Raw genomic sequence first — 27904 nt, 5'->3', positions numbered from 1 at the left:
CTCAGAGCCAGATAAAGCTGCTCGTCACCATCGTAAACGCTGCTGAGATAAAATAATCTCTCGTGTCATGAGAGTGAGGGTCAGAGGAGTTTGTTGCAGCTGTGAACTTTAGCACCACTCTTCTAAAACGGCACACTGTGAGATAATCTGTAACCACGTCAGCAGGAGGAAGCTTGTTTACAAACCATCGAGCACGTGCCGCTCTGTCAACCAAGCAGCAGGTCTCAAGGAACGCCGTGCATTCGTTTCACAGGCTGAGGGGCCGAAGGTCACATGTTTGTCATCTGTTCTGCGCTGACGATGATCCACGCTGAGGAAAAACAGAGACGCTGGTGTTGGGCATTTGTTTGGAGAGTGTGAGACGCCTGAGGAAGAGGAGGAGGCGGCGGAGGCGGAGGAAAGGACACAAAGGTCGTGTTGTGTAACCAGCACCATGTGAGCCATGGTTGGGGGGTGGGGGGATTTTATTGGATCTCTGTTTCTGATAATCCAAACCTCAGAGAGAGGAGATTAACCGTCACTTGGTTGTGTGTTTCACTGATGAAAAGACCCCAAATGACACATTTACTGTATGTATGATATATAAACTACACTACACGCATTCTAGGCAGTTTTTGTTTGGCTAGTCTTTGCATTTATCCTCAAATTGGATCCAAATGACTACAATTCCTCATCCGAGGACCCACGAATGTCTGCATGGAAACTTCCCTGCCACCTTCCAATAAAATCACAGCATTTAACATTTTTCAGACATATTTTTAATCAAAATACTGCATTTAAATTACAACATTATAGAAAACCACTGTACATTTTGTTCACAGAGAAATGTTTTTAACCACATTCTTATTTAAAATAATTATCCCAGTTTTACAATCAGAAACTGGCACTGTAGGAGGTTTTTAAGATCAATCGTCTTTATGCACAGAAACTTCAGATTCAGTGTTGTGCCCCAAAAATAAAATACCAAAGTCCCACCAGCACCACATACAGTATAATTCTAGCACCTGAACCTTTAAATACAGTAAACTACCAGACAGACGCGTTAACGAGCCAAACGTGAGATTAAACCAATAAAAGATCAAAGGTTTGGTCACCCAAAACCAACCATCACCATTAGCATGTCCTACAACTGAGGTCCATTTTTCTTTAACATGCTACATGAAGTAGAAAAGCAAGACATCTGAAGGTTTAAGGCTTTGAAAACATGGTTAATAAAACCAAACATCTGCAGTCCTTTTCTCCAACAACACCCAGTTTGGCAATAAGAGTGAATTAAACCCTTTTATGTTGTTTTATGGCATTTGGAGATTGCACAGTGGCTGCATGTGTCTTAGATTCTTTCTGCTGCTCTCTTATTAACGAGAGATTGCCACAGCTGATCCATACACAGAATAACCTTCCAGGCACAACCTCAAATGGATTGGAGTCTTCTTCTGGTCTCGAACCGGGGATCTTTCTTCACACCTCTGAAAACATGTCCTGATATCAGTAATATCAAGCTTAAGAAAAGCTTGGAATGTGGCTCCCGCAATCCAGAACAGACCCAGGCTATTGTACTCCTAATGGCGTGCCAAACCAAAATAAATGGAAGGGTCGTGTAAGCCGGATCCATCCGCTGTGGTGACGCTCATGGGAAATAAGGGAGCAGCATAAATAATTAAAGTGCTTCCAATTAATGGCCCACAACCCAAAAAGTCATGAATCTACCAGACTGCATAGAGAAAAAGATACATTTTAGTAGGTGCACCATCACACATACTTGTTTGCATATTAACCACTTAGCTGCTTGTGCTTTGTCCGTATTTTTAAAATCTGTGCGCTTCTGTTGTTCTTCAGCTTCGTCACATGTGCGATGACATAAGCACAAATATACATTCAGCTTAATAGTGCAGACATTCATCGTTGTTGTGCTTATGACAATTTTCACGTTATTTTTTTGGCAATACTTTAAATATTTGTGCTTAAATCTTAAGACTATAAGATTCATGAAAATAACTATTGATAAAAATGGCACTAACCGTGCATATCCAGGGCTGTTTTCCCTGTTAAATGTAGGGCAACTAGAAAATTTATGCTTTTTGGTAGCTGCAGTTGCATTATAGCTAACATTTAATTGCACATGAAGAAAGAAGAATTAAGATTTTAGGTCAACCTTAAGCCACAGAATGCATATGTTATTTTTAACATTTAAAATAGTGTTTTAACAGCAGGTTTGAGCCTCTGTATGAAGCACATTTGTCATCTTCTAGTGAGAAACTGAAGCCACTTGTGTGTTCTGATTAGCTGCCAGCTTTCTAACAGTGTATTTGACATCTTAGCTGACATTTGCTGTTCAGTGACAGTAAAAGTGCGTTTTACCCTGACAGTACCCACACATTACAGTGTGTATTGTTTTTTTATGTGTTCACAGACATTTTGAAGGTGAGGCAACCCTGCAGTGCAGCATTAATAACAAAAGAAAAACAAAAGCTGGCTGTGCTGCTGTTATCCCGTTAAGACATGAGGAATAAAACAGGCACGGCTTTTCCCCACTCGCACCTACTGGGTCTTCTTTTTCTGGATGGCAGGAACGTCCAGCCCAACGGTACTCCCACCAAACAGGAAAGGGATGATCTTCTCAAACAGCAGGATGCAGCTCACCACGCCTGCACACACACGTTAGACACAGGAAGTTATTTTGGTAACAACAAGCAGACATATGTCAGGTATGAGTCGTGCATTTAAATGACAGGCCAAGCTTCTTTATTTAGAGGACGGTCATCCTAATCGAACCATGGAGTAGCTTGTAGAGCAGGTCGGTCCTGAGCTCTTAGTCAGTTATCTTATTTGCCGAGAGTTAGAAAAGACAACAAATACCACTCTCGCATCTAAAAGTGGACGTGAGAGCATAAAGAGTGGACTCCAGTCCGCTGCTTACCTAAAACTGGTCCCAGCCAGTACACAAAACAGTACTCCAGGTAGGTGTGGCCGCTGCAGGGGAACTGAACTGAGAAGGCCAATACTGGGTTGAAAACGGCTCCGGAAATCTCTCCACCTGCACAAAACAAAAGATGGAAGAATAATTAATTTACTTTATGGGCATGGAACCATCTGCACTTTTAACCCACATGCTGAGGAGGGTAAATATGCATGCTTGCTGCATTTAATAATTGCACTTTTGCAAGCACAAAGGCTGACAGGATGGTTTAAATTCTGGATTTAGTAGGATTGTGGTCAGTATTTTAGTTGTGCCATTTAGATCTTGATTCTTGTGGGTCTATGTTGTGGTTCCCAGGACAGTACAATGTTTCTGACAGAAACCATGGCAGGGTGATTGCCAGTATTCATGTGCAGGATTGTTCTTAACATTAAAAAAAAGAAAAAAAAAAGAAAAAAAGAAAAAAGTTTTCCGGGTCTGTGCGGTGTACGGGGCACAAACTGTGACCCTTTCTATTTAAAGGGGGTTTCATTTACTTGTTTAGACCTGTGAAGAGTAGGAAGTGCCCCTCATTAACACACCTGCATAAACTGCTGCCGTTACAACAGCAGCGATGAAGTGCACCTGGAGTCTTTCGTCCAGTTTGTGGACGTGCATGCAGGCAGCCTGGAAAACGAAGGCGCAGGCCAGCTCCACCACCGCGGCCTCCAGCAGCGTCCCGCCTAGGGGATCGAAGCACCTGAAGTCAGTGCTCTGGTGCTGCAGGTGAATGTCGGAGAGACCCTGCGACCACACGGAGGCGACATAAGACTGCGAGGCGACGGCAGCTGCGAATTGGAGCATAATGAGGACGCCGGCCGCTCTTAAGCTGCGGGTCCCGCGGCACACACTCTCTAGAGCCGCGGTGGGGTTACAGGTCGCGTCCTGGAAAGTTACCAAGTGGACAAGAGTCACCGTGTAGGTGAGAGCCAGGCCGTAACTGAGCTCCAGGTGGGCCGAGTCTCCCAGCAGTTTGAGTTCATGCGTGCAGCAGCAGAGCTGGAATGTGGACGCCGCCTCCAGCAGGTAAATCCGGTAATCTCTCGGGAACACACGCGCTGCGGAGCGGATCAGCTCGCTGAGGAGCACCGAAACCCCCAGCACCGCTACGGAAACCCACAGGTAGGTCATCTCCCGGCTCTTCACTGCCCCACACGGTCTGACCTCAATGCATAAGCCGCTCCTCGTGACGGGGGCAACTTTCAGGACTCATCTGTCAGAGTAAAGTCTACTTGATCCACGCTGCTGCGTCAAGGCGCACGGATTGAGACCGCCTTCAAAATAAAAGTGGGGATTTGAATGCCTGATAATTAAAAGTATTTAGAGTCAAAATACTTAAGTGCCAGCGAGACACCGCTTTGTTCCACATGTTCAGTCAGAATATAAGCATGAAAGATGGAAACTCCATAGAGGTGTAATATGTTTTCGTGGTAAAAAGAAATAAATAAATCCACAGTGACTCTAAAGGCCAACTACTAAAAGTGGGTAATAAATGGGGAACTGCAGTGATTGGCGGGATTACTCACAACAAGCATCTATCAAACCGGTTACAAGAGTCACCCTGAGGGCACTTTCTCTTTCAGTTTGTAATTCAATGTTTTACAATAAGAAGTTGTAATTTACTCTATTATAATAAAAAAAAATCTAAACAAATGGAAAACCGGCACATACCTGTGACAGCATTAAAATCTGTATAATGTAAATGCAAAAAAAAAAAAAAGGGGTAAAAGCACAAAAACACAGAATATTAATTATAAACATTGTAAAACATGACTGATCTCTGAAATGTATCGAGTCTGTTTTCACCGAGTCTCTCTTTAGATATGATGCAGTCACCATTTCTCCCATTCAAAGCTCAAACGTGGGGACAGTCTTCTTTTGCTGCTGTAACTTTCTATGCAGTTCATGTTCCTGCTGATCACACCACACATGCCTGTAGAGGCACATAGTTCCATGCTCTTTCTGTAAGAAATGCTTTTCCAATATGTGGCGAGGTTTTGTACAAAACCAGAAAAATGAGTCAAATTACCAGCAGCAGATTTAGTTTTAGTTAACTATACTCACACTGCTCTGGCTTCCTTCAACAGCCCAAAGACACGAATGTTAGCTTAACTGGTGATTCTAAATTGGCCCTAGACGTGAATGTGAGTGGGAACGGTCTCTTTGTTGGCCTTTAGATGGACTTTTGAAAGTCAAATTTTTTGGATTAATAATGACATTAAATGTCCACCACTTTGGAGGGCCTCGAGTGCCAAAACTAATTAAATAAACGCATAATTACATATTTAATAAAATGCGTCAAATTACAATGGGAAATTGAATATATAATTATGATTCAATAATTTAATTAAATATTTCCAGTTTTAATTGATACATTTAATGTATTTGTTCATGTTGGCACTCATAGTCCTCTGTAACTACGAACTGGTCTGTTCCTTATAGCACTTGGTTCCATTTCTGTTTACAAAGTGTTAAATAACAAAACAGGCATGATTTCATCAACTAACAGGCAGGGTGGAGTTACTTCAGCTGACACAGTTAAAGGTGCACCCCAGACCTGCTGACTATTAATTTTCCTGTTTGGCCTCGAGTTATTTTTAGTGTCCCATAGGAACCCATGCTTTATTTTGAAAAGTCAAATCAGGAATTGGGAGGTAAATATTTTGAAGGGCTTAACATTTGACCTCGCTACCAGTGAGAAGTTCAGGCAGAGGCAGCAGAAATCAGACAGTTCATTGAAAACCTATTCTGACAGGTTTTCATTAAACATCATGCAGGTGTGTGCACATGAACTGTAGCAGGAGAAAGGCATTGGAGCACCTTTCATACACCCTGTGCTAATATCCAGGGTGCAGTGGTGGTGATCCTCTACATGTAGAGGGGGGAGTTCCATGTTTTATGGATATGGTGTTACTGTGTAAGAGAGAAGTTTTCAACAGTCATGAAAACTGGTTGTCTGTTTGCACAGCATCCTTTGACCTATATTAACTGGCCACTTTAGTAGGTATACCACGCTAGTGCCTGGCATAGACTCAGCAACGTTCTTTGAAACACACACAGATTCATCAGGTGAACATGCACGATGTTAATCTCCTGTTCCCCATCCAAACAGGTCAGTTCTGATCCTACCATCCAAAAGTCACAGCAGAAATGGAGGCCCATCAGATCAGGCAACATTTTTTGTCCAGTGTCTGTGAACTTGCCTTTGAGCTTTTCTTTTAGCTGGCGTGGTCTTCTGCCGCTGTAGCCCCTCTGCTTCAAGGTTCTACATGTTGTGCATTCAGACTGTTGTCTTTCTATTGGCTCAAAGTGGTCTGGCCATTGCCCAGAGAGCTGCCACTCACTGGATAAATGCCAAGCATGTCAGCAGGTTCTGAAATACTCAGACCAGCCTGCCACGTGTAGTCACCTTTCTGCCCCATTCTGATGCTTAGATTGAATTTCAGTAGGTCCTCTTGACCATGTCTATGTAAGACTTGCATAGATGATGAAATGCAAGTAATAATTCTATCCAGCTGTGCTTATCTCTGCTTCAAGGAGTGAATGGGTTAAATGCAGAGAGAAATTTCCCCACGGGGATCAATAAATAAAGTATACATTATCAATATTTGCCCCCAGTGTTCCCAAAAACACTGGATAATTGCTCCAGGTGGCTGCAGTTACGCTAATGCAATATAAAAATGGAGTACACTGACATTGAGATGTAAGATTTGCATAGTAAGTAATAATTCAGACAGACAGTAATAATATACCGTCTGTCTACATCCCTCTATCCTTTCTCCAGCTCACGTGGTGAGCTGTACTTCGGTTTTCTGTACTAGCTCCCTTTACAGGCCTCCTGTGTCCACAACCATAATGCTCAGCCATAATCATTGCCCATTATTCTAATTAGTAACTCACCAACCTCATTCTTCAGATACCAATTTTACCAATCCCTATAATAAGGGCAAAATGATCACATTTCTACTTCCGGACCTAATAATTTCATTCCTGTGCCCTGTAAATCACAGCCTGGCAGTTTAGCAGTTATTGGCCTTCTTAACTGCAGATGTTTGTCCAATAAATCTTTTACTCTAAACGATTTCCTTATTTTTTTTTTTTGTATTAGGCAGATTTGGCTGGGGATTGCTGCCCCCTTGTGGAACTTTGTCCACCCAACCATTTTTAAAGAATTAGTTTGCTCCATTGTTTATCAGCAGCCTCCTAAACCCCCCTCTGAATTCTCAAAGTTCTGAAATCTGCTTTCATCTGATCTTACATTTAATCTATAATTCTTCTAATTGTACAGTTCTTGATAATGTGGCCTCCTTAAAATCCAAATTTGCTCCAGTCGTTCTTTTACCTTGGATCAATGATCATATTTGTCATCATAGATGAGAGAGCAGAAAAGCTGAACCTAGATGGAAAAAACCTCCATGTGGGCTACCAGCACACAAAGTAGTTATTAACCTCGTTCAACTGACTTAAAGATGCAAGAATATCCCGTTTCTCTAGCTTGATTAGCAATAATAGGCACAATAATCAGTTCCTGTTTAACACCATCGACAGGGTCTGGTGTTGATGATCATTTATGTCTGTTTATTCAACATGCCAAGTATTTGTCTTTCTGTTCAAGAAAAGCCTACACAGAGTGTGATACAATTTTCTATATGCATTCAACCTATAATGTGAGAAAATTAATATCAGAAGTTCCCTTCGGGTGCTGCAGTGTCTTTAGAGTCCAAAGGCATGCAAGTTGCCTGAAGTATACATTTTCTAATGGTGCATCAAAAATACATTTCAACCAGGGATGCGGAGTTATCATCTATCATCTGGGTGCATGCCAGATTACTTAAACAGCCACTGTCATCTGTTAACTTAAAAGAAAAAGCATTGACTACAGGCCCATTTCCAAACTTCTAATAATTTTTAAAATCCTCAAAAGCTGTGGCCCATCAGTTACTTGGACTGGTTGAGGGCAAAAACACATTTTCATATATATTCCAGTCAAATCATTGATCATACCATTCACTCTGACAGACTGGAGTTGGATTGGTTTCTCTGACACTTCTTTAAAAAGACATTTCATCATATTTATCAAATATTTCAGAAATCATATTAATAATTGGATAGCCTCATCAGAGACCCTCGGGGATGAATTTCTGGACACATTCTTTGTATGCATTTCTTACATTACTATGCAGACAATATGCAGTTATTCTTTTCTGTTAAGACACAGATTAGATTACTGACACTAGATTACTGCAGTTTATGTTAAACTGAGCAAAGCACTAATTACCTGATTTCATCTGGTTCTGCTGGACTCCTGACTAGTAGATGGAAATCTGTTTCCATTTTGCATATTAAATGTTATACGTGACTCCCTGCGATCCATAAGATCATTTTATTGTTTATACATGCAGATTGTTTTATACATGATTTTTTAAAATTGTCTAATTATATTTTTTGTCCTTACTATTGTTCTAACTGGTTCTTAATGGTTTTGAAAATGCATTTTTTTTTATATCAGAATCAACCTTTTGGGGCTTAAGGTTAGGACTGATTTTTAATTGAGATGCTGTGGCATGATCCAAAAACCCGTAACTCATCCGATCAAGAGATCCAAACAATTGAACGTATTTTAGTTTGATGGGCAGCAACAATGAATGCCTGGAGGAAGTTTGCAGTGTTGGACATCAAATAGACTTTAATGACCAGTTTCCCTGCATTTGACATTTGCATCCTCACGTGTCGCTCCCTCACATGATGTCTGTAAAAGCTCAGGCCTGCAGTACAGAAGTGCTATTACCATGGTGGGATTAGTTGGGCCGCTGCTGCTTTGGTCTGGAATGTAAAATGAGCTATTCCATCCATTAATTACTGTTTGATTAGCATTTCAGCGATGGAAAGAAAATGAACTTTGACTTAAAAAAAAAAAATCTGCTAAGTAACATCTCATCAACCTCCGCTTTACATTATATAAAGGCTGAACTCAAGCTGCTTTACACTCTTACATTTTCTTTATGTTAAATTGAACTAGACTATTTCTACCATTGTCCTTCACATGCTGCTGCTTGTGATCTGCCTGACTTGGCATTTCCTATTTGTGCAGAATTTGTTAATATTTACAAAGTCTGTCCGGCAGCTGCAGTGGGAGTCTGCCCACCCAGTGGGAATAAAAGTTCAAGCAAAACAAGATGAACTACTAGACATTTATTCTGTTTATGGTGTAAAAGCAGCTATTTATCTGCTTTAAGAGGGTCATGTAAACAAAGCTCTATCTGCGGGTGTACAGGGTGGGCCATTTATATGGATACACCGTAATAACATGGGAATGGCTGGTGATATTAAAGTCCTGTTTGTGCCACATTAGTATATGTGAGGGGGCAAACTCCTCAAGATGGGTGGTGACCATGGTGGCCATTTAGAAGTCGGCCATCTTGAATACAACTTTTGTTTTTTTTTTTGTTTTTTTTTTTCAATAGGAAGAGGGCCATGTGACACATCAAACTTATTGGTAATGTCACAAGAAAAACAATGGTGTGCTTGGTTTCAACGTAACTTTATTCTTTCATGAGTTATTTACAAGTTTCTGACCAGCCATTGACATGTCGAAGAGGTTAACATGTGAGGAGCGGATCGAAATTGTGTTGATATCTGGTGAACGCAGTAACCGGGTCATTGCAGCAGATTTCAATGCAAGACACCCTACGAGACCACCCATCTCCCATGCTACAGTTAGCAAACTGCTTGCTAAGTTTCGTGAAACTGGTTCAGTGTTGGATTTGCCAAAATGTGGACGCAAGAAAACTGTCACTAATGAAGAAACATCAGTGGCTGTCCTAGCTTCATTCAGCAAGAGCCCACAGCGTAGCACTCTCGCCACATGTCACTGGAGAGTGGCATTAGTCGAACATCCCTTTGGCGGATATTAGCTACTCACAAATAGCACCCTTACAAACTCCAGCTACTACAGCATCTCAACGAGGATGACCCAGATCGACGCACAGAATTTGCAGAATGGGCAAAACAAAAATTGGAACAGGACCCTCAGTTCACGCAGAAGATTTTGTTCAGTGATGAGGCAAACTTTTATGTGAATGGTGAAGTTGACAAACAAAACCGCTATTGGTCTGACACTAACCCACATTGGATGGATCCCTCCAAGACTGCTGGAACAACAAAAGTGATGGTTTGGTGTGGTATATGGGGCACAACGACAGTGGGTCCATTCTTCATCAATGGAAACCTCAAGGCCACTGGATATTTGAAATTGCTACATGATGATGTGTTTCCCTCTTTGAAGCTGAAGCTGGCACGTTCCCTGAGTTTTTCCAGCAAGATGGTGCACCACCACATTATGGGTGCCAGGTCCGAGCATTCCTAGATGAACAGTTTCCTGGAAAGTGGATTGGTTGTCGTGGGCCAGTTGAATGGCCCCCAAGGTCTCCTGATCTGACCCCCTTAGACTTTTATCTTTGAAGTCATCTGAAGGCAATTGTCTATGGTGTGAAGATACAAGATGTGCAGCACCTGAAACTACGGATACTGGATGCTTGTGCTGGCATTTCTCCTGCAGTGTTGCTATCAGTGTGTGAAGAGTGATACCGGTTACTGCGTTCACCAGATATCAACACAATTTCGATCTGCTCCTCACGTGTTAACCTCTTCGACATGTCAATGGCTGTGAACAAAGAGAAACTTGTAAATAACTCATAAAAGAATAAAGTTACGTTGAAACCAAGCACACCATTGTTTTTCTTGTGACATTACCAATAAGTCTGATGTGTCACATGGCCCTCTGCCTATGGGGGGGAAAAAAAAAAAAAAAAACCCCCCAAAAGTTGTATCCAAGATGGCCGACTTCTAAATGGCCACCATGGTCACCACCCATCTTGAAGAGTTTGCCCCCTCACATATACTAATGTGGCACAAACAGGACTTTAATATCACCAGCCATTCCCATGTTATTACGGTGTATCCATATAAATGGCCCACCCTGTAGATGTTAGTGAAGGAATCACTTTGTTTGGGCTTTAACTTCACTTGATATTCAGAAAGCAGAGTTCCTGTCTGGACCGGAGAGATGACACATTAGCCATTCAGGGGGCAGAAGAGCATGATGAGATGGAAAGCATGACCAGACTTGGGGGTGCACTGCAATCTGATGAAAACTCTGTACAGACTGTTAACGGTTTCATTAGGAAAAAATGAATCTGGATGATTCAGGATGATTTTTTTTCCCCCTTTTCTGCTCTTGTATTCAGAATGCATTCACCCCTTAGTTGTGCTACTGAGGGACTCACCTCTTGTCACTCCCCTAGTGTTTTTATGCCATCTATTTGTGTCATTTAAATTTTTCTCTTCTCTCTCTCTCGTGAGGTCTGTGCTTGTTTCCTCTTCTTTACCTTCACCTCCAGATGAAGCAGATCCTGACTGATAGATGATCTTTGCTGCTCAAAGATCATCTATTGTTCACTTAATAAAACTAAAGCACCTTAAAGCAACTGCTATGAATGTATGCAAAATCAATATAATTGAATTTCTACAGGTTTGCAAACAGATGACCAACTACCGGTATACAGATATTCCAAGACTGTTCATTGATATTGGAAAGGAAAAAGACATGCTCACCTAAATTTTTCTTCTGTTTGTTAATATTTTGTCGTTTATTGTAAGGAGGAGGTGGTTCAGAGGAAGCGGGAGCTTGTTACCATCATGGGCTCATCTGATCAGAATGAGAATGAAGTCATCAATCACTTACAGGTTTCTCATTTAACTGAATAATCAGTATTGAAGGACACACATGGACTGCTAACTCTGAAAAGAAACAACATTTGATTTAAGTCATTCATTAAATTAGAATAATACGTGAACTGAGGAGACCCAAACAAAAACTCACCTCAGCTGACACCCATGTGGGAAAGAAGGAGTGAAAGTGAGCTGTAGGTGAGTGCAGTCCTTATATAATGTGTGACAGGTGAGTGCAATTAAGGGCAAGCACCAGACCCAATCAAGTGTGAGGAAAAGAAACAAGGTGAATTTGGTGAAGTGAGTGAGTGCGCTGAAAGGTGAGTCTTTACAACATTTATCATGGTTTCCTCATTTTTTTTTTTCATATAATGTAAAACAAGCTGATTATTTGTACAGTTTTATGTATAAAATACTTAAACAATAAATAGTGGGTTTGTCTTTCTTGAGACCCCCATCTCTGACATGAAACTGGATGAATCACCTAAATTATAGTGGATAGTAGATGTTTTCATACCAGTAACATGGCTAGCCGGAGTAGCCTGGGATGGACTCGGATTGATCTTTCAGTGACCTGTGAAATTAAAGATTTATACATGTGTCTCTTAGGCAGTATCATTAGAAGTCACAGCATATATTTTCACTTCTATGCAGAGTGACACTAAAAAACTATTTCATGCATTTATGACTTCTAGGCTGGACTACTGTAATTTGTTATTATCAGGATGCCCTAAAAACTCCCTGAAAAGCTTTCAGTTGGTCCAAAATGCTGCAGCAAGAGCACTGACAGGGACTAGAAAGAGAGAGCATATTTCTCCTATATCGGCTTCTCTTCAATGGCTTCCAGTTAAATCCAAAATAGAATTGAAAATCCTGCTCCTCACATACAAGGTCTTGAATCATCAGGTGCCGTCTTATCTTAGTGACCTTGTAGTACTGTATCACCCCATTAGGACACTTTGCTCTCAGACTGCTGGTTTGCTTGTGGGTCCTAGAACAGACACATCTCTACTTTTAAGGCTAGGCTTAAAACTTTACTTTTTGACAAAGCTTATAGTTGGGGGTGCATCAGGTGACCCCAAATCCTCACTTAAGCTGCAATGGGCTTAGACTGCTAGGGACTTCCCATGATGCACTGAGTGTTTCTCCTGTCACCCGTTTTCACTCACTATGTGTTTATACACCTCTCTGCATTTTATTATGAGTTATTATGAAACTATGGCTCTCTTCCACAGCATGTCTTTGTCCTGTGTTCCTCCCCTCACCCCCAACCAGTCTCACCTGATTCTGCTGGAGGTTTCTTCCCACTTTCGCCTAAGTGCTTGGTCACAGCGGGTTGTCTGATTGATGGGGTTTCCTGTTTTCTCTGTGTTACTGTTGGGTCCTCACAATATTAAGCGCCTTGAGGCGACTGTTGTTGTGATTTGACGCAAAATAGAATTGAGTTCCTTTACAATAACTGCCCAAATAAATATTTAGAAATAGTTCATTCATTTATTTCTTTATCTGCGCGCTTATGGGACCCGTGTATTTTAAAGCCAGCCTGCAAACCAAGCTTTCCTTGGGATGACGACGACGATGATGATGGTCGCAGTGTCTTTCCACGACTGCGGCAACAGGTGGCGGTGGATGACACAGAGGTGCAGGACATCAACAGCAGTAAAGCAGAGGAACAGTTACAATCTTCTCATTTCCGTGTTAATTTCAAAATAAAGCCGCTCTGTTGCCTCATACTTGCAAATATTTACTAAATATTCTCGATACATATAAAATCTCGCTATGGAGTGTAAATAAAAGCTAAATGGCGAAAAAATGATGCACAAGATTGTATAAAACCGCTAAAATCCTACTGCAGACGTGTTTTTAAAAAATAAATGTGTGCCTGTATTTTTGAAGGCAGGGCCTTTCCCCTGGTCCCCGTGTTAGTAATTCCCGCTGACTTGACCCGTTTTCCGAGGCCACCTGCTCCGGACGGCTGCACACTGCGGCTTCTTCTCTGCCGTTTACCCGGAGGGAGAACCGGCCTGGAGGTAGGAGATCTGTCCTTACGACATAACAAAAAACAGGCTGAAGTGGAAGCTGCACAGTGTTTTTGTAACGATCCGCTGCTCGCTTGAGCTCTGAACAGGTCCTCAGGTCCCGTTCTTTGTTTTATGGAGCGTTCATCACCAGAATGCGTTAAATATTTGTACAATTTTAATATTTTCATGCTGGTTTGCGAACGCGCTTAGTGTGTTTTACTCATTTAGCACTTTTTATGATGAAATAGTCTAAATCTTTAATTCGGCCACGATACAACACACGAAGGAAAGTGTTAAGTGAATCAAAAAAGTGAGATTTGAGTCTGATTAAAAGTTTGCGAGATTTAGCACCATAATCCCAGGTTGGTTGTCTTTAGTTTCGTGATGACTGGTGGATATTTTGTCATGTCATGTTTTATGATTTCCAGGAAGTGGACCCATGACAACCTGCCATGAAATGCCAGTATTGCTGAAATCAGGAAACAATTGTTTCTTTTTTTTAAATACTTGAATCAGTTTCATCTGTCTTCACTTTATTTCAGTCAATACACAAGCGCATTGTAAGTAAATCTGTCTTAAAGGGGGGGGAAACACAACTAGTGAGACTTTCTTTGTTCTCCTGTAGTGATAATGACCCACTTGAGTATCATATGTGAAGAAGCCTGCCAGTGATGGACAAAACCGACCAGTGAGCTGTGTAACTTTAGCTTTCTGGGAGCTGAGCCCAGAGGAGTTAGAAGGTTTCTCAGTGTTATCCTATTTTTATAAAAAAACCCCAAACAAACCACAAAACAAAACAAAAAGACAGTAAATAATAGCTCAGGTTTAGCTTGCACACATTGTATGCCACAATACACCCTAAAAGTGATGCTTTAGTAGCTATTGGACAATTTCAATGCAAACTTAAGACCCTTTTGGCCTCTGTTTTATACCTGTTTTACTTGATTTGCCTCTTTTCTGATGTTTTAGCTTTAATTCGAATTTGTCTGGTTGTCTTAGTCGATTTTTCTTATTTCTGTGTGCGTTGGAGCAGGATGGAGGCTGTGGCAGTGTGTGTATGAGCCATGGCGTCTACATTGTTGCAGTGGTTTCGTAGCCTTCGTGTGAAGTTGCTGCAACGTTATGAGCACCAGCCTTTCGTGTCATGTTTGGCTGGTTTGTACGGCTGCCAGTGGAAACACTACAAGAGGAGTCAGCCTGAGGGCTGCTGCTGCAACAAGGTCAGGAAGCAGCAACACAAGAGCCACTTCTGCTCCAGCCAAAGTCATCTGTTTATTATCATTGGAATTAATGCATCATACTGTGGTTAAGTTTACAGGAGTTTCAGTGTTTTTGGGGTTTTTTATTTTAAGTTCTAGTGTTCCTACCAAAATTAAAGTCCAGGGAAACTGAATGTTTTGGAATTTATTTTTTAAAGATTCAATATAAGAAATCAGCACAGAACTCTAGGTCCTATACGTAAGCCGTCTCTGTGGCCCCCTTTCCTTTCTTGAGTCGTACAGTGCTCTGAAAAAGCATGTACCTCCTTCCTGTTCTCTTATTTTTTGTTTTGCATGTTTGCACCCTTGCATGTTTCAGATCATCAAATTTTAATATTAGACAAAGATAACCGGAGTAAATAGAAAATTCAGATTTAGGGAAAAAAGCTATTTTAATCCACAAAGGCTCAAATATATACATATACTCACATATTTGAATAATGTGGTCCTGAAGGTTCAACAGTGTCCTTTAACTTCATGAGGCCAAGCCCTATTAACTTCTAATTGGTGATCATGATTGACTACAGTTGGTAGTTGTGAGCATAAAAGAGATTTGTTTGACAGCACTCAATGGATTGATGAATACTCAAAATAATAGGGAGCTGCAAGAAAATATGAGATCTGGAAGAAGATCCAAACTGTGATCTTCAAATGTGAGTAAACTGGTTAGGATGTTCAGGAACCACCAGGGCTCATCCCTGTCATGGGCTTTTGAACCTGAGAATACTGTAGCAAGTGTCAAGCATGGTGGCGGTAGCATCATGCTTGGGGACTGTGCAGTGGTTGGAATAGTGAACCTCCAAATTCTTCACTTTCACTTCAAATCAACAACCAACAGGACATTGATCCCAAACGCACAACAAAACTATTTTTGGAAGGGATAAAGCCGGGTGGGACAGCCTTCCCAGAGACCCGACCTCAACCCTTTTGAAATTTTGTGGACTATGTCTAAAAGCCAGGTCTGTGCAACAAATTCAAATGAACTCAAAAGAGTTGTCAAATATTTACCCAAAATTGTGCCAGAAACTTGTTGATGGATATCAAAAGGATCTAGTCGAGGTACAACTTACTAATGGACATTTAACCAAATATTAGTAGGAGTCTATGTGTATGTTTGAGCTGGTATATATACTTTTGACTCTGTGGGTTAGAGGAACACACTCAAAAATTGAAACCTGTGCACCCAATTCTTTTTCTAAAGCCATCTAAAGTTGAGATGCTGTGTTTGGAAAGAGAGAGGAGTAAAAGCACTCAAAATATGATGGAAAAAAAATGCAGAATAATTAAATTTAGAGACACACGTGGTCAGCAACATGAATTTTATCATCAAACCAAACAGCAAATAGGAAAAAAACCCCACTAATAAATCGTTGTGGGAGAATATAAGTCAGCTACAGTTGGAGGAAGATAAAACAAATCAATAAAAGGAAATGAGGTAAGGGTGACGTGTCAGTATGTTGATTCTTTGTTTTGTTTTCTGCAGTTATTGACTTCAGTATTTGCATTTCTACAACTGTAAAAGTCACCAAATGAGAAATAATTTTCAGACATTACAGTTAAACAACTTCATTTCGTTTTTTTATTGTGCTGATGCTGAACAGAGCTGTCGGTTGGAGCTCCTCTGTCTCTGTAAAACTCAGAGGAAGTCTTAAAATGCCACGGAAACAGAGCAGTAAACAGTGCGGGGGGCTGGATTTAACTCGGGGAATAACAAAAACAAATTTCTCTCATTGTTTTGTCTCCTCTGTCATCAGTTGGAGGGTGCCAGCTTTGCTGTGCTTGTGGCGGCTTTCTGCTTGACGCTGCTGTTCCTCTACTTCTGGGGACAAGCCAAGAATGACTACAATGACTTTGACTGGTGGGTGGAGCGACTCCTGCACTTATAGTACTGTCGTAGGTAAACATAGAGCTGTTCAGATTAATCTGCTGCAGGAATCATTGGTGCTAAATTTACGTTCATATGTCTTTGTTGACTGAACATGTAACAAACGTTTTTCTGCCTTCGTGTCTGTTGTGCTTCCTCTCATTTGGCTGAAGGTTTAACTTCGGGAACCTGGGCTTCTGGTTCCCGTGGTCTGTGGTGCTGCTGGCTGTCGCTGTGGTCTTTTTCACCTACGTCACAGTGCTTGTGGTGAGACACAAACGCTGCATTGGCTTTTCATCTCTCATCTCGATTTCTTCTACTTGTCTTTTTAGCTGACTGGATAATTTATCCAAGTGGTGTCAACTTTTTACTCTTGCTTTTTTTGTCTTATTTTGTAGTGTTTTTGGAAACCACACAATCTGTGGTTATTTTTTTTTTTTAACCACAGATTGTTCATTTAAGTTCTCTTTTATATTTTATTGATACAACAGCATTAAAATAGGAACCTCAATCGCTTTTAGTAATTTCCTTTCAAACACAAATTTGAAGCAACTGATTGATTGTTTAAAACCCGAAAAATAAAAGCAAACACTTAAATATTGTATATATTTAATCCACCATCACTGAAATTATCTTGTAACTTGTAACTGCAATTGTTCGCGCCAGCAGCCGCCCAGATTTGAAACATTCACATTCTGTTCACTTCCTCATCCTCAGGCCCTGCACCGACTATACAGGGAGAGAGAATAATTAGCACTCTGGGTGTACCACTCACCCCAGCTGATGCCATGCCCTTAACCATCCTACCCTATCTCTCTCCCACAAATCATACCCTCCCCCCACCATAAGTAGATTCATGGGAAATCGATTGATCTGCAGCCCCGCAGCAGTTTTATGCTGGTGTTTTCACTCATTTCTGGGCTACTTTGACATTTTGACACCTTTGCTTTGCTGCAGAGTTATGCAAGAGATCAATTTATTATTGCTCTCATAAATATGCAGGAAAAGCTGGGAGGCTGTTAGTCATTAAGAGTGGAAACATGGGAACCAGTAAGCCTGCCAGTAAGCCCTGTTCGTAGTACAAAAATACACCTATCAACATTTCTGCACGCTTCTGAGGTCACTAATCGCTCCTGTTTGGGATTTGCATATTTTCCCAGTACTTTGAATTCTCCAGGTAGACCAGCTTCCTCCTGCAGTCCAAAGGCACGCTCATGAAATCAGTCATAAATCGGCCACAGGCCGGTGAAACTGTGCAACTTGCCTTTCTTTTTTCTTACCCAACAATCAGTCCCTGGTTTTGCCGGAGACCTTCTCCTGTTAGCAGGGAGCTCCTCCTCCCCACTGTAACCATAAAGGGCTTCTGCAGGGTCTTTATCATACAACATAAAGCTGCTCGAGACAGCTGCTGTGAAGTGGTAGATTAGAAAGCAAGTGCGTAAATGGTTCCAACATATAACTCCAAACTGATGTAACACTTTCTTGATCTGCAGATGAAATACATGTTAGTTTCAAAATTTAAGTGGGTGTTTGTAAATTTAAAAGAAACAAGATTCACTGTTTGTGTGTTTACTAAATCGACGAGCTCATGAGAACCTGGCCAGATCATAAGTGTGAAAGCAGTTTTACAAAGGCAATGAGAGGTCAGGTTTTTATATAAACTCTGCTCTGGCTGCTTTAAACTTTGCCAAGCGCCGCCCTTATGCATTCATGTGACATTCCTGTGTGCAAGAGGAGTTTTATGTGCTCATCTTTTAACCCATAACCATGCCCACTATGTTATGTTGTTATCTTATGTCCTTTCCTGTTTCGTGTGCTACAGGAACGTTACAGTTAATGATAAAAATAGTGCAGAACCAGAACACAAAGAGCACAAAACAGGCTTGTCTGAGCACAAAAGTCAGTTTTATTATGGGAATTTTAAAGCCAGTACAGAAATGCAAGCCCTTTGGTGAATGCATTTATTAACTATATCTCACATAGACTTTGAACTATTCCTCAGACTAGCTCAGACTTTGCCCAGAAAGTCTCATCATCTCTTCCCAAGTTTATTTTGTCTGTACTTTTCTGTCTCTGCAGCTGCTGGCTGTGTGCTTGCTGTCAGAGGGCCAGAAGCTTTATTTACACTGGAGCCACAAGGTAACTCAGTGATGTGTCTCATAGTTTTTATGGAATGTCGGGTCAATGCAGTGTCACTGGAACTGGTCAGCAGCTTTTTCATAGATTTTTGTTTGCAGACTTCAAATTCAATTCTGAGCTCAGACATGAATGTCTGCACAGTAATTATGGTGGATAATTACTGTCAGTCTTAAAGGGACTTTTCTTTATTTTCTCTGTTAATTTTACTAAAGTGGTCATGAGCAATAGTTCTCCAGGCTTTCTGAAGGTCTTTCAAAATTCTTCTTTGAACGCTGGCTGACCTGACATTTTCACAGGGATTTCATTTATTTTTTGTTAAGCCACTTAACATGGACCTATGAATCATTCAAGCACAGTAAAATCACCTAACATATGGGGATGATCTAGTATCTACACATAAAAGAACCGATTTTAAATGATATCTTTTAGCACTTTGTTACTAGCATCCTGTGGCAAAAGCATATTATTTGTGTCCCCATTACTTTACCTGGATCTATGAAAAATTCCAAAGATAAAATAGTTTCCGTGTCTGAAAGTCATTTCCTTAAGAAGTAGGAAAAAGAGAGAGAGAAATCTGGACCTTCGGTTGATTCATCGACTGCTCATTGAAGTCTCATCAGAAAAAGTCTCAGTGGAAAGATGGCCGTAACGAAGCCGTTCTTAAGGAAGGTTAAAAAGGCTGAGATATGCCAGATTACACAAGAGCTGGATTGAAAATTAGTGGCAACAGGTCTGATGGAGATACATTTTTGCTTCAAATCGTCAGTAAGTACAGAGGAGGTCAGGATAGAGAGACAACAGTGAGTGTCTTCAGCTATATTTAAAACACAGTGGATGCTCGGTCATGGTTTAGGCTGCATTTGACCATAGTGGTGTTTGGGACCTTTTCAAAACCAGTGGAAAACACCATCAGATTCTAATCCACCATGAAAAACCATCTGAAAAAACACACTGCTAGTGCAGTAAAAACATACTTGGATAGAAAAACACACAGTGGAAAACTATACTATCCATGTTTGTTGTTCTCCTTATATTCACCCAGACATCATCCTTAAAATTGACCTGCTAATTCTTTTCTCTGAGCTTATTAGGATGTTTTATTCACTGGATGCTAAAGAAAAAAATCACCAGAATGAATCAATTCTAGTCAGTGTCGCCAAATGAAGATGTTTTCTATCCATATGAAACATTTTTCATGTTTCTACACGTTGACACTGTTTTTTGCAGATCGGGATCCTGGTGAGCCTGACGGTCTCCGTCATCGCCATGGCTGTCTTGTCCAACCTGTGGAGTAAAGAATGGAGGACGCTGCTGCTGTCCTTCCAGGTGACGCTCTTCTTCTCCTCCTCAACGTAACTTTTTCTGTGTGTCTATGATTTCCACTTCTCGTGTTAGATTTAACTAGATTTTTTTTTTTTCCCTCTTGTTCATGACCAGGTAACAGCACCTTTCTTACATGTGGGCGGAGTCTTACTGATGACATCACTGGCTTGGCCTGTTGCTTTGCATTTCTTTCGCATGAAAAGCACGGGTGAGTCTCAGACGTGCTTTTAAAATGTTTGTTTTTATTCTGATATATGAAAAGATGATAAACATAAAAACTCATATTTAAAGTAAATTGAAAAATAAGTTTTCAAGAAACACAAGAAAAGCACAATATGGGCAAAATACACTCAGCAGACACTTTCTTAGGTACAACTGATCAACTAACCAATTACATTAGAGCGACTCAGTGCATTTAGGCATGTAAAGGTGCTTAAACTGAGCATCAGAAAGGGGATTTAAGTGACTTTGAGTATTTCAGGAACTGATGGTCTTACTGGGCTTTTCCAACTCATCCAAACGACCTCACAACACTTTCTTCTCACCTATACATCCACGAACTGTGAAGCAGGTTAGAAAAATACTGAGGGGAAAAACACACACACACACACAGATTCCTTCATTTATTAGTTAGGAGCCCTCGGTTGTTTTTAATCTCTTTCTCTTCGTGTTTATGCTTTATATTGTGTGTTTGTGTTTTAGTACGGCGAGGCCTGATCATGGCCGTGTACCTGACCGTCCTGTTGTCCCTCTACTTGATTCCCCTCGGGTTGTATTCTCCTTGTATCAAAGAGAAGGGGACCCTGGGCCCTGCACCGGCTCTCATTGGCCACAGAGGAGCCCCTATGGTGAGCAAAAACACAGTACACAGTCCTGTACACTAAAGTGAGAGAGCAGCAGTATTTCAATTGTCCTAGTGTCACATGTGACAAAGTAAAACAGAGAATTTTTCTTTCTTTGTAACAGAAATAAGCAGATTTTGATTTTCTTTTCTTAAACAAACAGTTACTGTTCATGAGAGTAAAGGATTTTTTTACATGCTGTTGTAAAACCTTTTGGTCTGTAAAAGAGTTTTAAGCCTGAATGTGACACAACATAAATGAGTGTAATGTGAAATATGTTCTTGGGCACCGCTCAGGCTCTGAACTGACACAAAAACAAAGGGAAGCTCACATCCTTCGTGTGTTTTGTTCAGAGCTGAGAGAAAGTCCCCCACATGCACTGACTGCTACTGCAAGTTGCTGTTCTCTGTTGATCTCATTCTGCAGCTCGCTCCAGAAAACACCCTGATGTCCTTTGAGAAGGCGGTGGAGGCTGGGTGTGACGGTCTGGAGACGGATGTCACCATCAGGTCAGCGAGGAGCTCTCTGCGAAAGCATGTGTGTTCAATTATGGTACAATGGCCCTGAGAGCCCAGTGCAATGCAGCCTAAACAGTATTTAGAAAACATGCTGCAAAGAGACAAAGCAATCACATGTCAGCAGCTTGCTTTTTCACATAATCACTGCACAGTCTCAGTTATTGTAAAACACTTTCAAAACTCTATTGAGCAGAGCACCCTGGGCTTTATTATGCAAACGGCGTCTTATTGACTTTGTTCTGTGTGATTTTTGTTCTGTATTTATTGCTCATTTAGTAACTGTTATGTAAAGTGTATATTTTGAATAACTTGTTCAGCACTTCGGTCAGCTGGGGTTATTTAAAATGTCCTATAGAAACAAACGTGGCTTTAAAACCGCAACCAAATACGCAGATGCTGCAGAATCAACAGTGGGCGTGGCCAACGACTGTCTCGATTGATCATGTGACCAAACATTTGTGGATGTCTTGCCATCTTGTTTCACTTCCTGTTAATTGTGGTGTTTTTTCTGCTGATGACTGATCTGATTTCAGATTAAGGTTACAAAATGTGAACTTCTAATTGCAACAGCTGCAACAATGAACCACAGTCTTCTTTATCTAATAGTATAACGTTTATGATTCCTGCAGCGTTGGCTCTATTACTTTTGGTTCTTTTTGTGGCAGACACTTTTCTACCACATGGTATTTAATTATGTGTAAAATACAGTCGGATCCAGTGACATTTTTTTGTAGTTTTGCTTCTCTAAACCAGCTCGGATTTAAAACCATTCAAGACTGTTTAATGCTTAGATCCATTTTGAAACGCAGTCCTCCATTTTTGCAATTGGACAGTTGACTGATACGCAGTCCTTTTAGGGACATAAAAGATCTGAAGTAGATTCCAGATCCGGTATATTTTCACTGGTACATTCAATATGAGATCCAAAGAGATACTGCCAACGGTTGCTCCTGACTGAGCCTGGTTCTGCCGCAGGTTTCTTCCTGTTAAAAGGGAGCTTTTCCTTCCCACCGTCGCCAAAGTGCTTGCTCGTAAGGGGTCTTCTGATTGTTGGGGTTTTCTATGTATTATTGGTCTTTACCTTACAATATAAAGAACCTTTAGGCAACTTTTTTAATTGATTTGGACGTCACTCATTAATAAACTACTGTTATAAGTGTTATCCCTTACATTTACAAAAAATATTGTTTATTAAAGTCGAGTATAAAGAATAAGAATCAAAGTATCCAATAAATCCAATGATAATCGACTTTTTGAGGAATTCATTGGCATTTTAAATTCCCCAAGTTTGTGTAATAGTGAATGTAAAGTATTGATAAAAGAATTTGAGCATTTGAGCCAGTAGCTCTCTACATACATGCTCACTGGAGACCAAGCACTTAGCCAGGTCTCAGTGAAGCCTATTAAACTTTAAATACAATAACTTTTCAGGCAAGCTGACTTTTCTGTTTCTGAAAAGCTCCCTGCCCCATTTGGAGTCTCATACTGTTGTCCTGTCCTTGTAGTTTTGATGGAGTGCCTTTTCTGATGCATGACTACACTCTGCAGCGGACGACCAACATCCATGAAGTTTTCCCAAACCGGACCAATACTCCAGCTGCCAGGTTTACCTGGAACGAGCTGGAGAGCCTGAACGCTGGGGACTGGTTCCTGTCTGTGAGTCTGCCATTTAATGACCTTTCCCATGATAGTCATAGCTATTCTCTGATGTCTGAAAAATGTAACCAAAGAAAAAAAGCTCTAAAAAAATAAGGAAGAATTATTGATTTTATTCACTGCATGTTTGAGGGGTCAGCTAATAACCTCTCTGATATTCTTTTACCTGCTGTTTGCCGTAGATGGGCTCAGAGCACAGCTGCTAATCTTTTCTATTCAAATAAGCCATTTGAAGTGTTTTGAGCATGTCTACCTGACACACTGGGGCAAACTCAGGACATGTTGGAGAGATTGCATCACTTGGTTGGCCTGGAAATGCGTCCCAGAAGAGGGTTAGAGCGAGAGGAGGTAGCTGGGGAGAGAGAACCCTGACCCAGACTAGAATAAGTGGCAGAAAATGGATGTACGGATGTAATGAAATGCTAAAAAAGAAAAAGAAGATAGTTTGTTTACTATATTCAAGGTTTAAGAGTGTTACTATAACTACAGGAGGGAGTTGAGCATGTTTGGACACAAATGAATTCCTCATGACAACAGCCAAAAATGGGGGGAAAAAAATCAGCTGGCCAATGAAAAGCATATCACATGTCATATGAAATCACTGTATTGATTGGTTATTGATGGTCACCCCCTGCAGCACAACCCATTTGGCACGGCTGGCTCTCTGAACGCAGACGACCGACAGCGAGCTGGAAACCAGTCGGTCTGTAGCCTGCAGGCCTTCCTCCAGCTGGCAGCTCAGACGGGCAAACTCGTGATCTTCGACCTCTATCGGCCACCCAGAGATCACCCTTTCAGAGACACCTGGATCCAGCGCACGCTCGAGGTCATCCAGAACGAATCATCCATCCATTCCTCACAGGCGAGGCTTATTTATTTCTCTATCACCAGACTCCATTGTGAAATGTTGTAATTTAGCATTTTACCGTTTGAAAAGAGTAAAGAGTGCAGTTACTGTGAGTGAGTAGTAGGTAACACTGCTTGCGTGCCATATCTAGGTGCTTTGGCTGCCATCAAATCTCAGAGCTCTGGTCCAGGAACTCGATCCTGAGCTCCAGCAGACTTCAGGCAGTCGGCTCCCTCTAGAGGAGCTCCAGAGTAACCACATCGTCAAACTCAACCTGGACTACACTTCCATGTCTGCTGAGCTCATCAGGTAACACGTGTGTGTGTGTGTGTGTGTGTCTATACTGTCCTCCTCCTTAGTTTAGTAATATTCATGACTTTCTCCTCTCCTGTGTGTAGGGAGTACACTGCAGTAAACATCACCACAAACTTGTATGTGATCAGCCAGTCGTGGCTCTACTCTCTAGCCTGGTGTGCTGGAGTGCATTCAGTCACCACTAACGCCCCCCAGCTGCTCAGCACCATCAGTTCCCCTTTGTTTATCATGGTGAGTTCAAGCAATGCGCTTCATGTCTGACATCGACCTGTTCTCTCTCTTTCTTACTGCAGAAGCTTTTATTTTGAAACACCTGACCTAGTGATGATACCATATAGTTAGGAGTGGGGAGTAAGGGTATCAATTTTGAGGTAGTTTGGATGAGGTGCGGTTGTAGTATCATGTAGTGGGGCTTTACCTTTTATGGTCCAAGCTGCTGAAGCAACCTACCAAATCACATCAGTCATCCAGCATAATCAGGGATTAAACCAAACTCATAGCAACTCCTATTTAACCTTCAGTAGTCCGGTTTCTGGTTTTATTTTACCCTATTCCTGCTTGTTTAATCGATTGCAATTTTTAGGTTCTAATAATTGTTCATGCATGCGTGTTTTAAAGTATCCTGCAGTTGAGTGTTTTGTTTTTTATCTGTAAAAACACAACGTACACCGTGTATATCGTGAGCTTGTGCTACATAAATAAAGTTTTGCTTGCTTTTGTTGTTACATTTGTTTCTTATATCTGTTTTAATACATCATTTAGTGCACTAAAGTGCATCTAAAGCACTAAAACACATCTGTAGCATGCTAAATTATGTTATAATACACATTGTTACATATCATTGGGCAATTCTTTACCAGAGAGGTGTTGAAATCTTTTCAAGTGTGTTCTCGGCTTTGATTAACTCTTGATATTTCTTTTTATAGTACTACAGCCGGCAGGCCTCCTGGTCGATTAAGTGCTTGGTTACTTTAACTTGCAGCACCATCTTGTGGTAGAAATTAGTGCAACAAGCTTTATCAGGGAAGCTTTTAAACCATATTTAATCACAGGAATTTACAGTAATTATCAAGATGATAAAAGGAATGATAAAATGAACTGTGGTTTTATCTGTTACCCTTTTATTATTGTTTCATGTGTGAAAGATATTAATATTCACCTGTTCACTTCCATACGGTCTCTTCTGATCTGCTTCTCAGAGTCCCGATGAGTATAAACTGATGTGGATTCTTACTGATCTGATGTCCTTTGTGCTGATCCTCCTTATCTTCTTCTTCCACAGGTGGAAAACACACGCACACACACGCACACACACCTACCTCACATCCAATACATCCAACCTCTATTCTGATGTAATCGCGATGTTTCGCTCTCTATCAAGATGAAAATATGTTTTCAGATGGAGAGAGAGAGAACTGGCCTTCTGCACGGGCAGCAGGATCAAGTTGGAAGGTGGCACTTACAGCAAATTTAAAAAGGGTAACTTACCATAAAATAAACGTCAGACTTAAAAAAAACAAAAGACTAGAAGGAAACTGGAGTCTAGATATGTGACGCACACAGACATTTTCATCTCTAGGCTAAATTAAAATCACCCCATTGAGAGTAAACAATGATTTTTTTTTCTCTGTACATTATTTTAAAAATCTGGTGTTTTAAAAACCCCTAATTACATCAAATTAAAGAATCAACTAAATGGAAATATAACCATCAGATTGGTTACATTTCTCAATAAAAATTAATTTATCATCAACTATGTACTTTGTATTTATACATGTAGAAAATATATTCTAGTATATATTGGAAAATTGCCATTATAAGGTTGTTTACAGACTTAAACTGATTTATTTTCTTACAGTATAGGTTTTCACAAAGATTTAATTATGAGATGAGGGATTAGACGTACACTGTAATCAGTGCAAAACAAACAGGTCTAACATCTTATTTGCAATGCAAATGCAATGATTATAAATCAACAATTGTTTTTCACAGTTGCAAAACATTTTTGGGGAGTCCTGTGTTAATACAATGTGATGGAATTAGTGTGATTTGTGATTATTTCTCATCTACCTCCTGTAGTTTAAGGAGCTGGTTTGATGTTTCACACTGAGGACTGAATTAGAGGACTGAAAATGTTAACAAGCAAAAACAAAAAAGAAAAAAACACAAACAAGTGTGTGTGTGTGTATAATGTTTCCAGCTTGTGAAAAAAATGAGGATTTAAATTTTTTTCATGGGGGTGTTTGAACTGTTGGACAGAAAAACCAAAACATCTAAGATGCCACCTTAAATTATAGAAAACTACTTTTACATTTTTAATTTATAGTTAATTTTATAGTTTAATACCCCCTTTAATAACTCCATGACCTTTTCTATAGCATCTTTCATTCTATATGAAGTCAATCAGTACCTCCCATCTGAACCCCTCAGAATCAGCTGATTGTTTTTTTTTTTTATGACAACTTTAGTATATTTAATGAAGCCACACAAACTTTTACCTTCATACTAAGAAAATATTCCAAGAACACAAGGCTGGGTTTTGGAATTTTGGATTTTTTGGAGCTCTCATAACGTAAATATGGGAGATATCAATATGAAAAAGTTTTTCTTTAGGGCTAAAAAACACAGTTTAAACAAACAAACTGCAGATAAATCAATTCCCACTGCCACAATATGTGTATCATATCCTGAGAACCTGCCTCTTTGAAGCTAAAAGAGGGCACCCAAAAACATGAGATATCATTGGAAAAACCAGCATGTCCTCTATAGAGCACACCATCAGGACTTATTAGGGTAGCTTAATTAAGTCAAAAGATATAGACCAAAAACAAATGTTCATTACAGCGGATATAAATGAATAGGAGTCGTATTATGAGGATATAAGTGCATAAAATTGCCATATGTAGCAACTTAACTTAAAAACTGAAAATTCATATATGCAAATGGGAGTTTCCTGAAGGATTTTTCTGGTCCAGGCTTTATGGGGCTAAAAACCCAACATTTTGACTTATGGACAGCTAATTTTTCTTTCTTCTGACTATATCTTCTCTCTCAGAGCTGAGTGATATCTGGTCGGTTTCCAGTGGGAACTCAGCAGCGGAAAGGATGCCCAGCCTGGCGGCCGTAACAGAGCACTAATGTCTGCTGAGCCTTCGAAGCCCAATCACACACTGCCAACCTCGAAAAACTTCTGTGTCTTAATGAATTAAAGTGTCTGAAACAATGCTTCACTCTTTATTTATCTGGTTTAGCGTTTTAAATAATTTTACGTTAGACTTAAAATGATTAGCAACAGCTAGCAGCTTAGTTTAGCTTAGCACAATAACTGGAAACACAAGGGAACAGCTAGCCTGGCTCTGGCTAAAGCTAACAAAAATCCAGTGTCTTATTAGATGGCACTTGTTAAACCTTTCCCACAGGGGCCGTTTTAGTCA

The 27904-nt window shown here is 40.5% G+C and overlaps 2 protein-coding genes and 1 long non-coding RNA gene across 6 annotated transcripts; 1 reads left to right on the top strand and 2 right to left on the bottom strand.

Moving 5' to 3' along the window:
* Positions 1-735: 735 nt before the first annotated feature.
* On the bottom strand, positions 736-4511 carry LOC120733936 (aquaporin-11-like). Its single transcript, XM_040032470.1, has 3 exons — positions 3499-4511; positions 2918-3034; positions 736-2645 (listed from the first exon to the last, which is right to left on the bottom strand). The coding sequence occupies exons 1-3, from the start codon at positions 4085-4087 to the stop codon at positions 2539-2541; spliced, it is 813 nt and encodes a 270-aa protein (XP_039888404.1). The 5' UTR covers positions 4088-4511; the 3' UTR covers positions 736-2538.
* Positions 3973-27904, top strand: LOC120733935 (glycerophosphodiester phosphodiesterase domain-containing protein 5-like). Of its 4 annotated transcripts, none has more exons than XM_040032467.1 (17): positions 3993-4078; positions 13583-13716; positions 14741-14927; positions 16721-16824; positions 17004-17097; positions 18910-18969; positions 20197-20295; positions 20407-20500; positions 20995-21140; positions 21561-21643; positions 23158-23308; positions 23946-24170; positions 24307-24464; positions 24554-24701; positions 25670-25752; positions 25870-25949; positions 27526-27707. In XM_040032467.1, exons 3-17 carry the CDS (start codon positions 14772-14774, stop codon positions 27606-27608), a joined length of 1764 nt encoding a protein of 587 aa, XP_039888401.1. In that variant the 5' UTR covers positions 3993-4078; positions 13583-13716; positions 14741-14771; the 3' UTR covers positions 27609-27707. The 4 variants fall into 4 exon arrangements, with proteins under 4 accessions (XP_039888402.1, XP_039888401.1, XP_039888403.1 ...); XM_040032466.1 differs by lacking the exon at positions 3993-4078 and adding an exon at positions 11864-12006 and having other exon boundaries at positions 27526-27904; XM_040032468.1 differs by lacking the exon at positions 13583-13716 and having other exon boundaries at positions 3973-4078.
* Positions 4687-11874, bottom strand: LOC120733937. The gene is made up of 3 exons (XR_005695919.1): positions 11838-11874; positions 11570-11755; positions 4687-4889 (listed from the first exon to the last, which is right to left on the bottom strand). It is a non-coding gene; the product is annotated as an uncharacterized LOC120733937 (long non-coding RNA).

Source organism: Simochromis diagramma, unplaced genomic scaffold (genome assembly GCF_900408965.1).
Source record: "Simochromis diagramma unplaced genomic scaffold, fSimDia1.1 OVJJ01000216.1, whole genome shotgun sequence".
NCBI lineage: Eukaryota > Metazoa > Chordata > Actinopteri > Cichliformes > Cichlidae > Simochromis > Simochromis diagramma.
The sequence above is the reverse complement of the archived record's forward strand: the minus strand, read 5'-3'. Positions and strand labels throughout refer to the sequence as shown.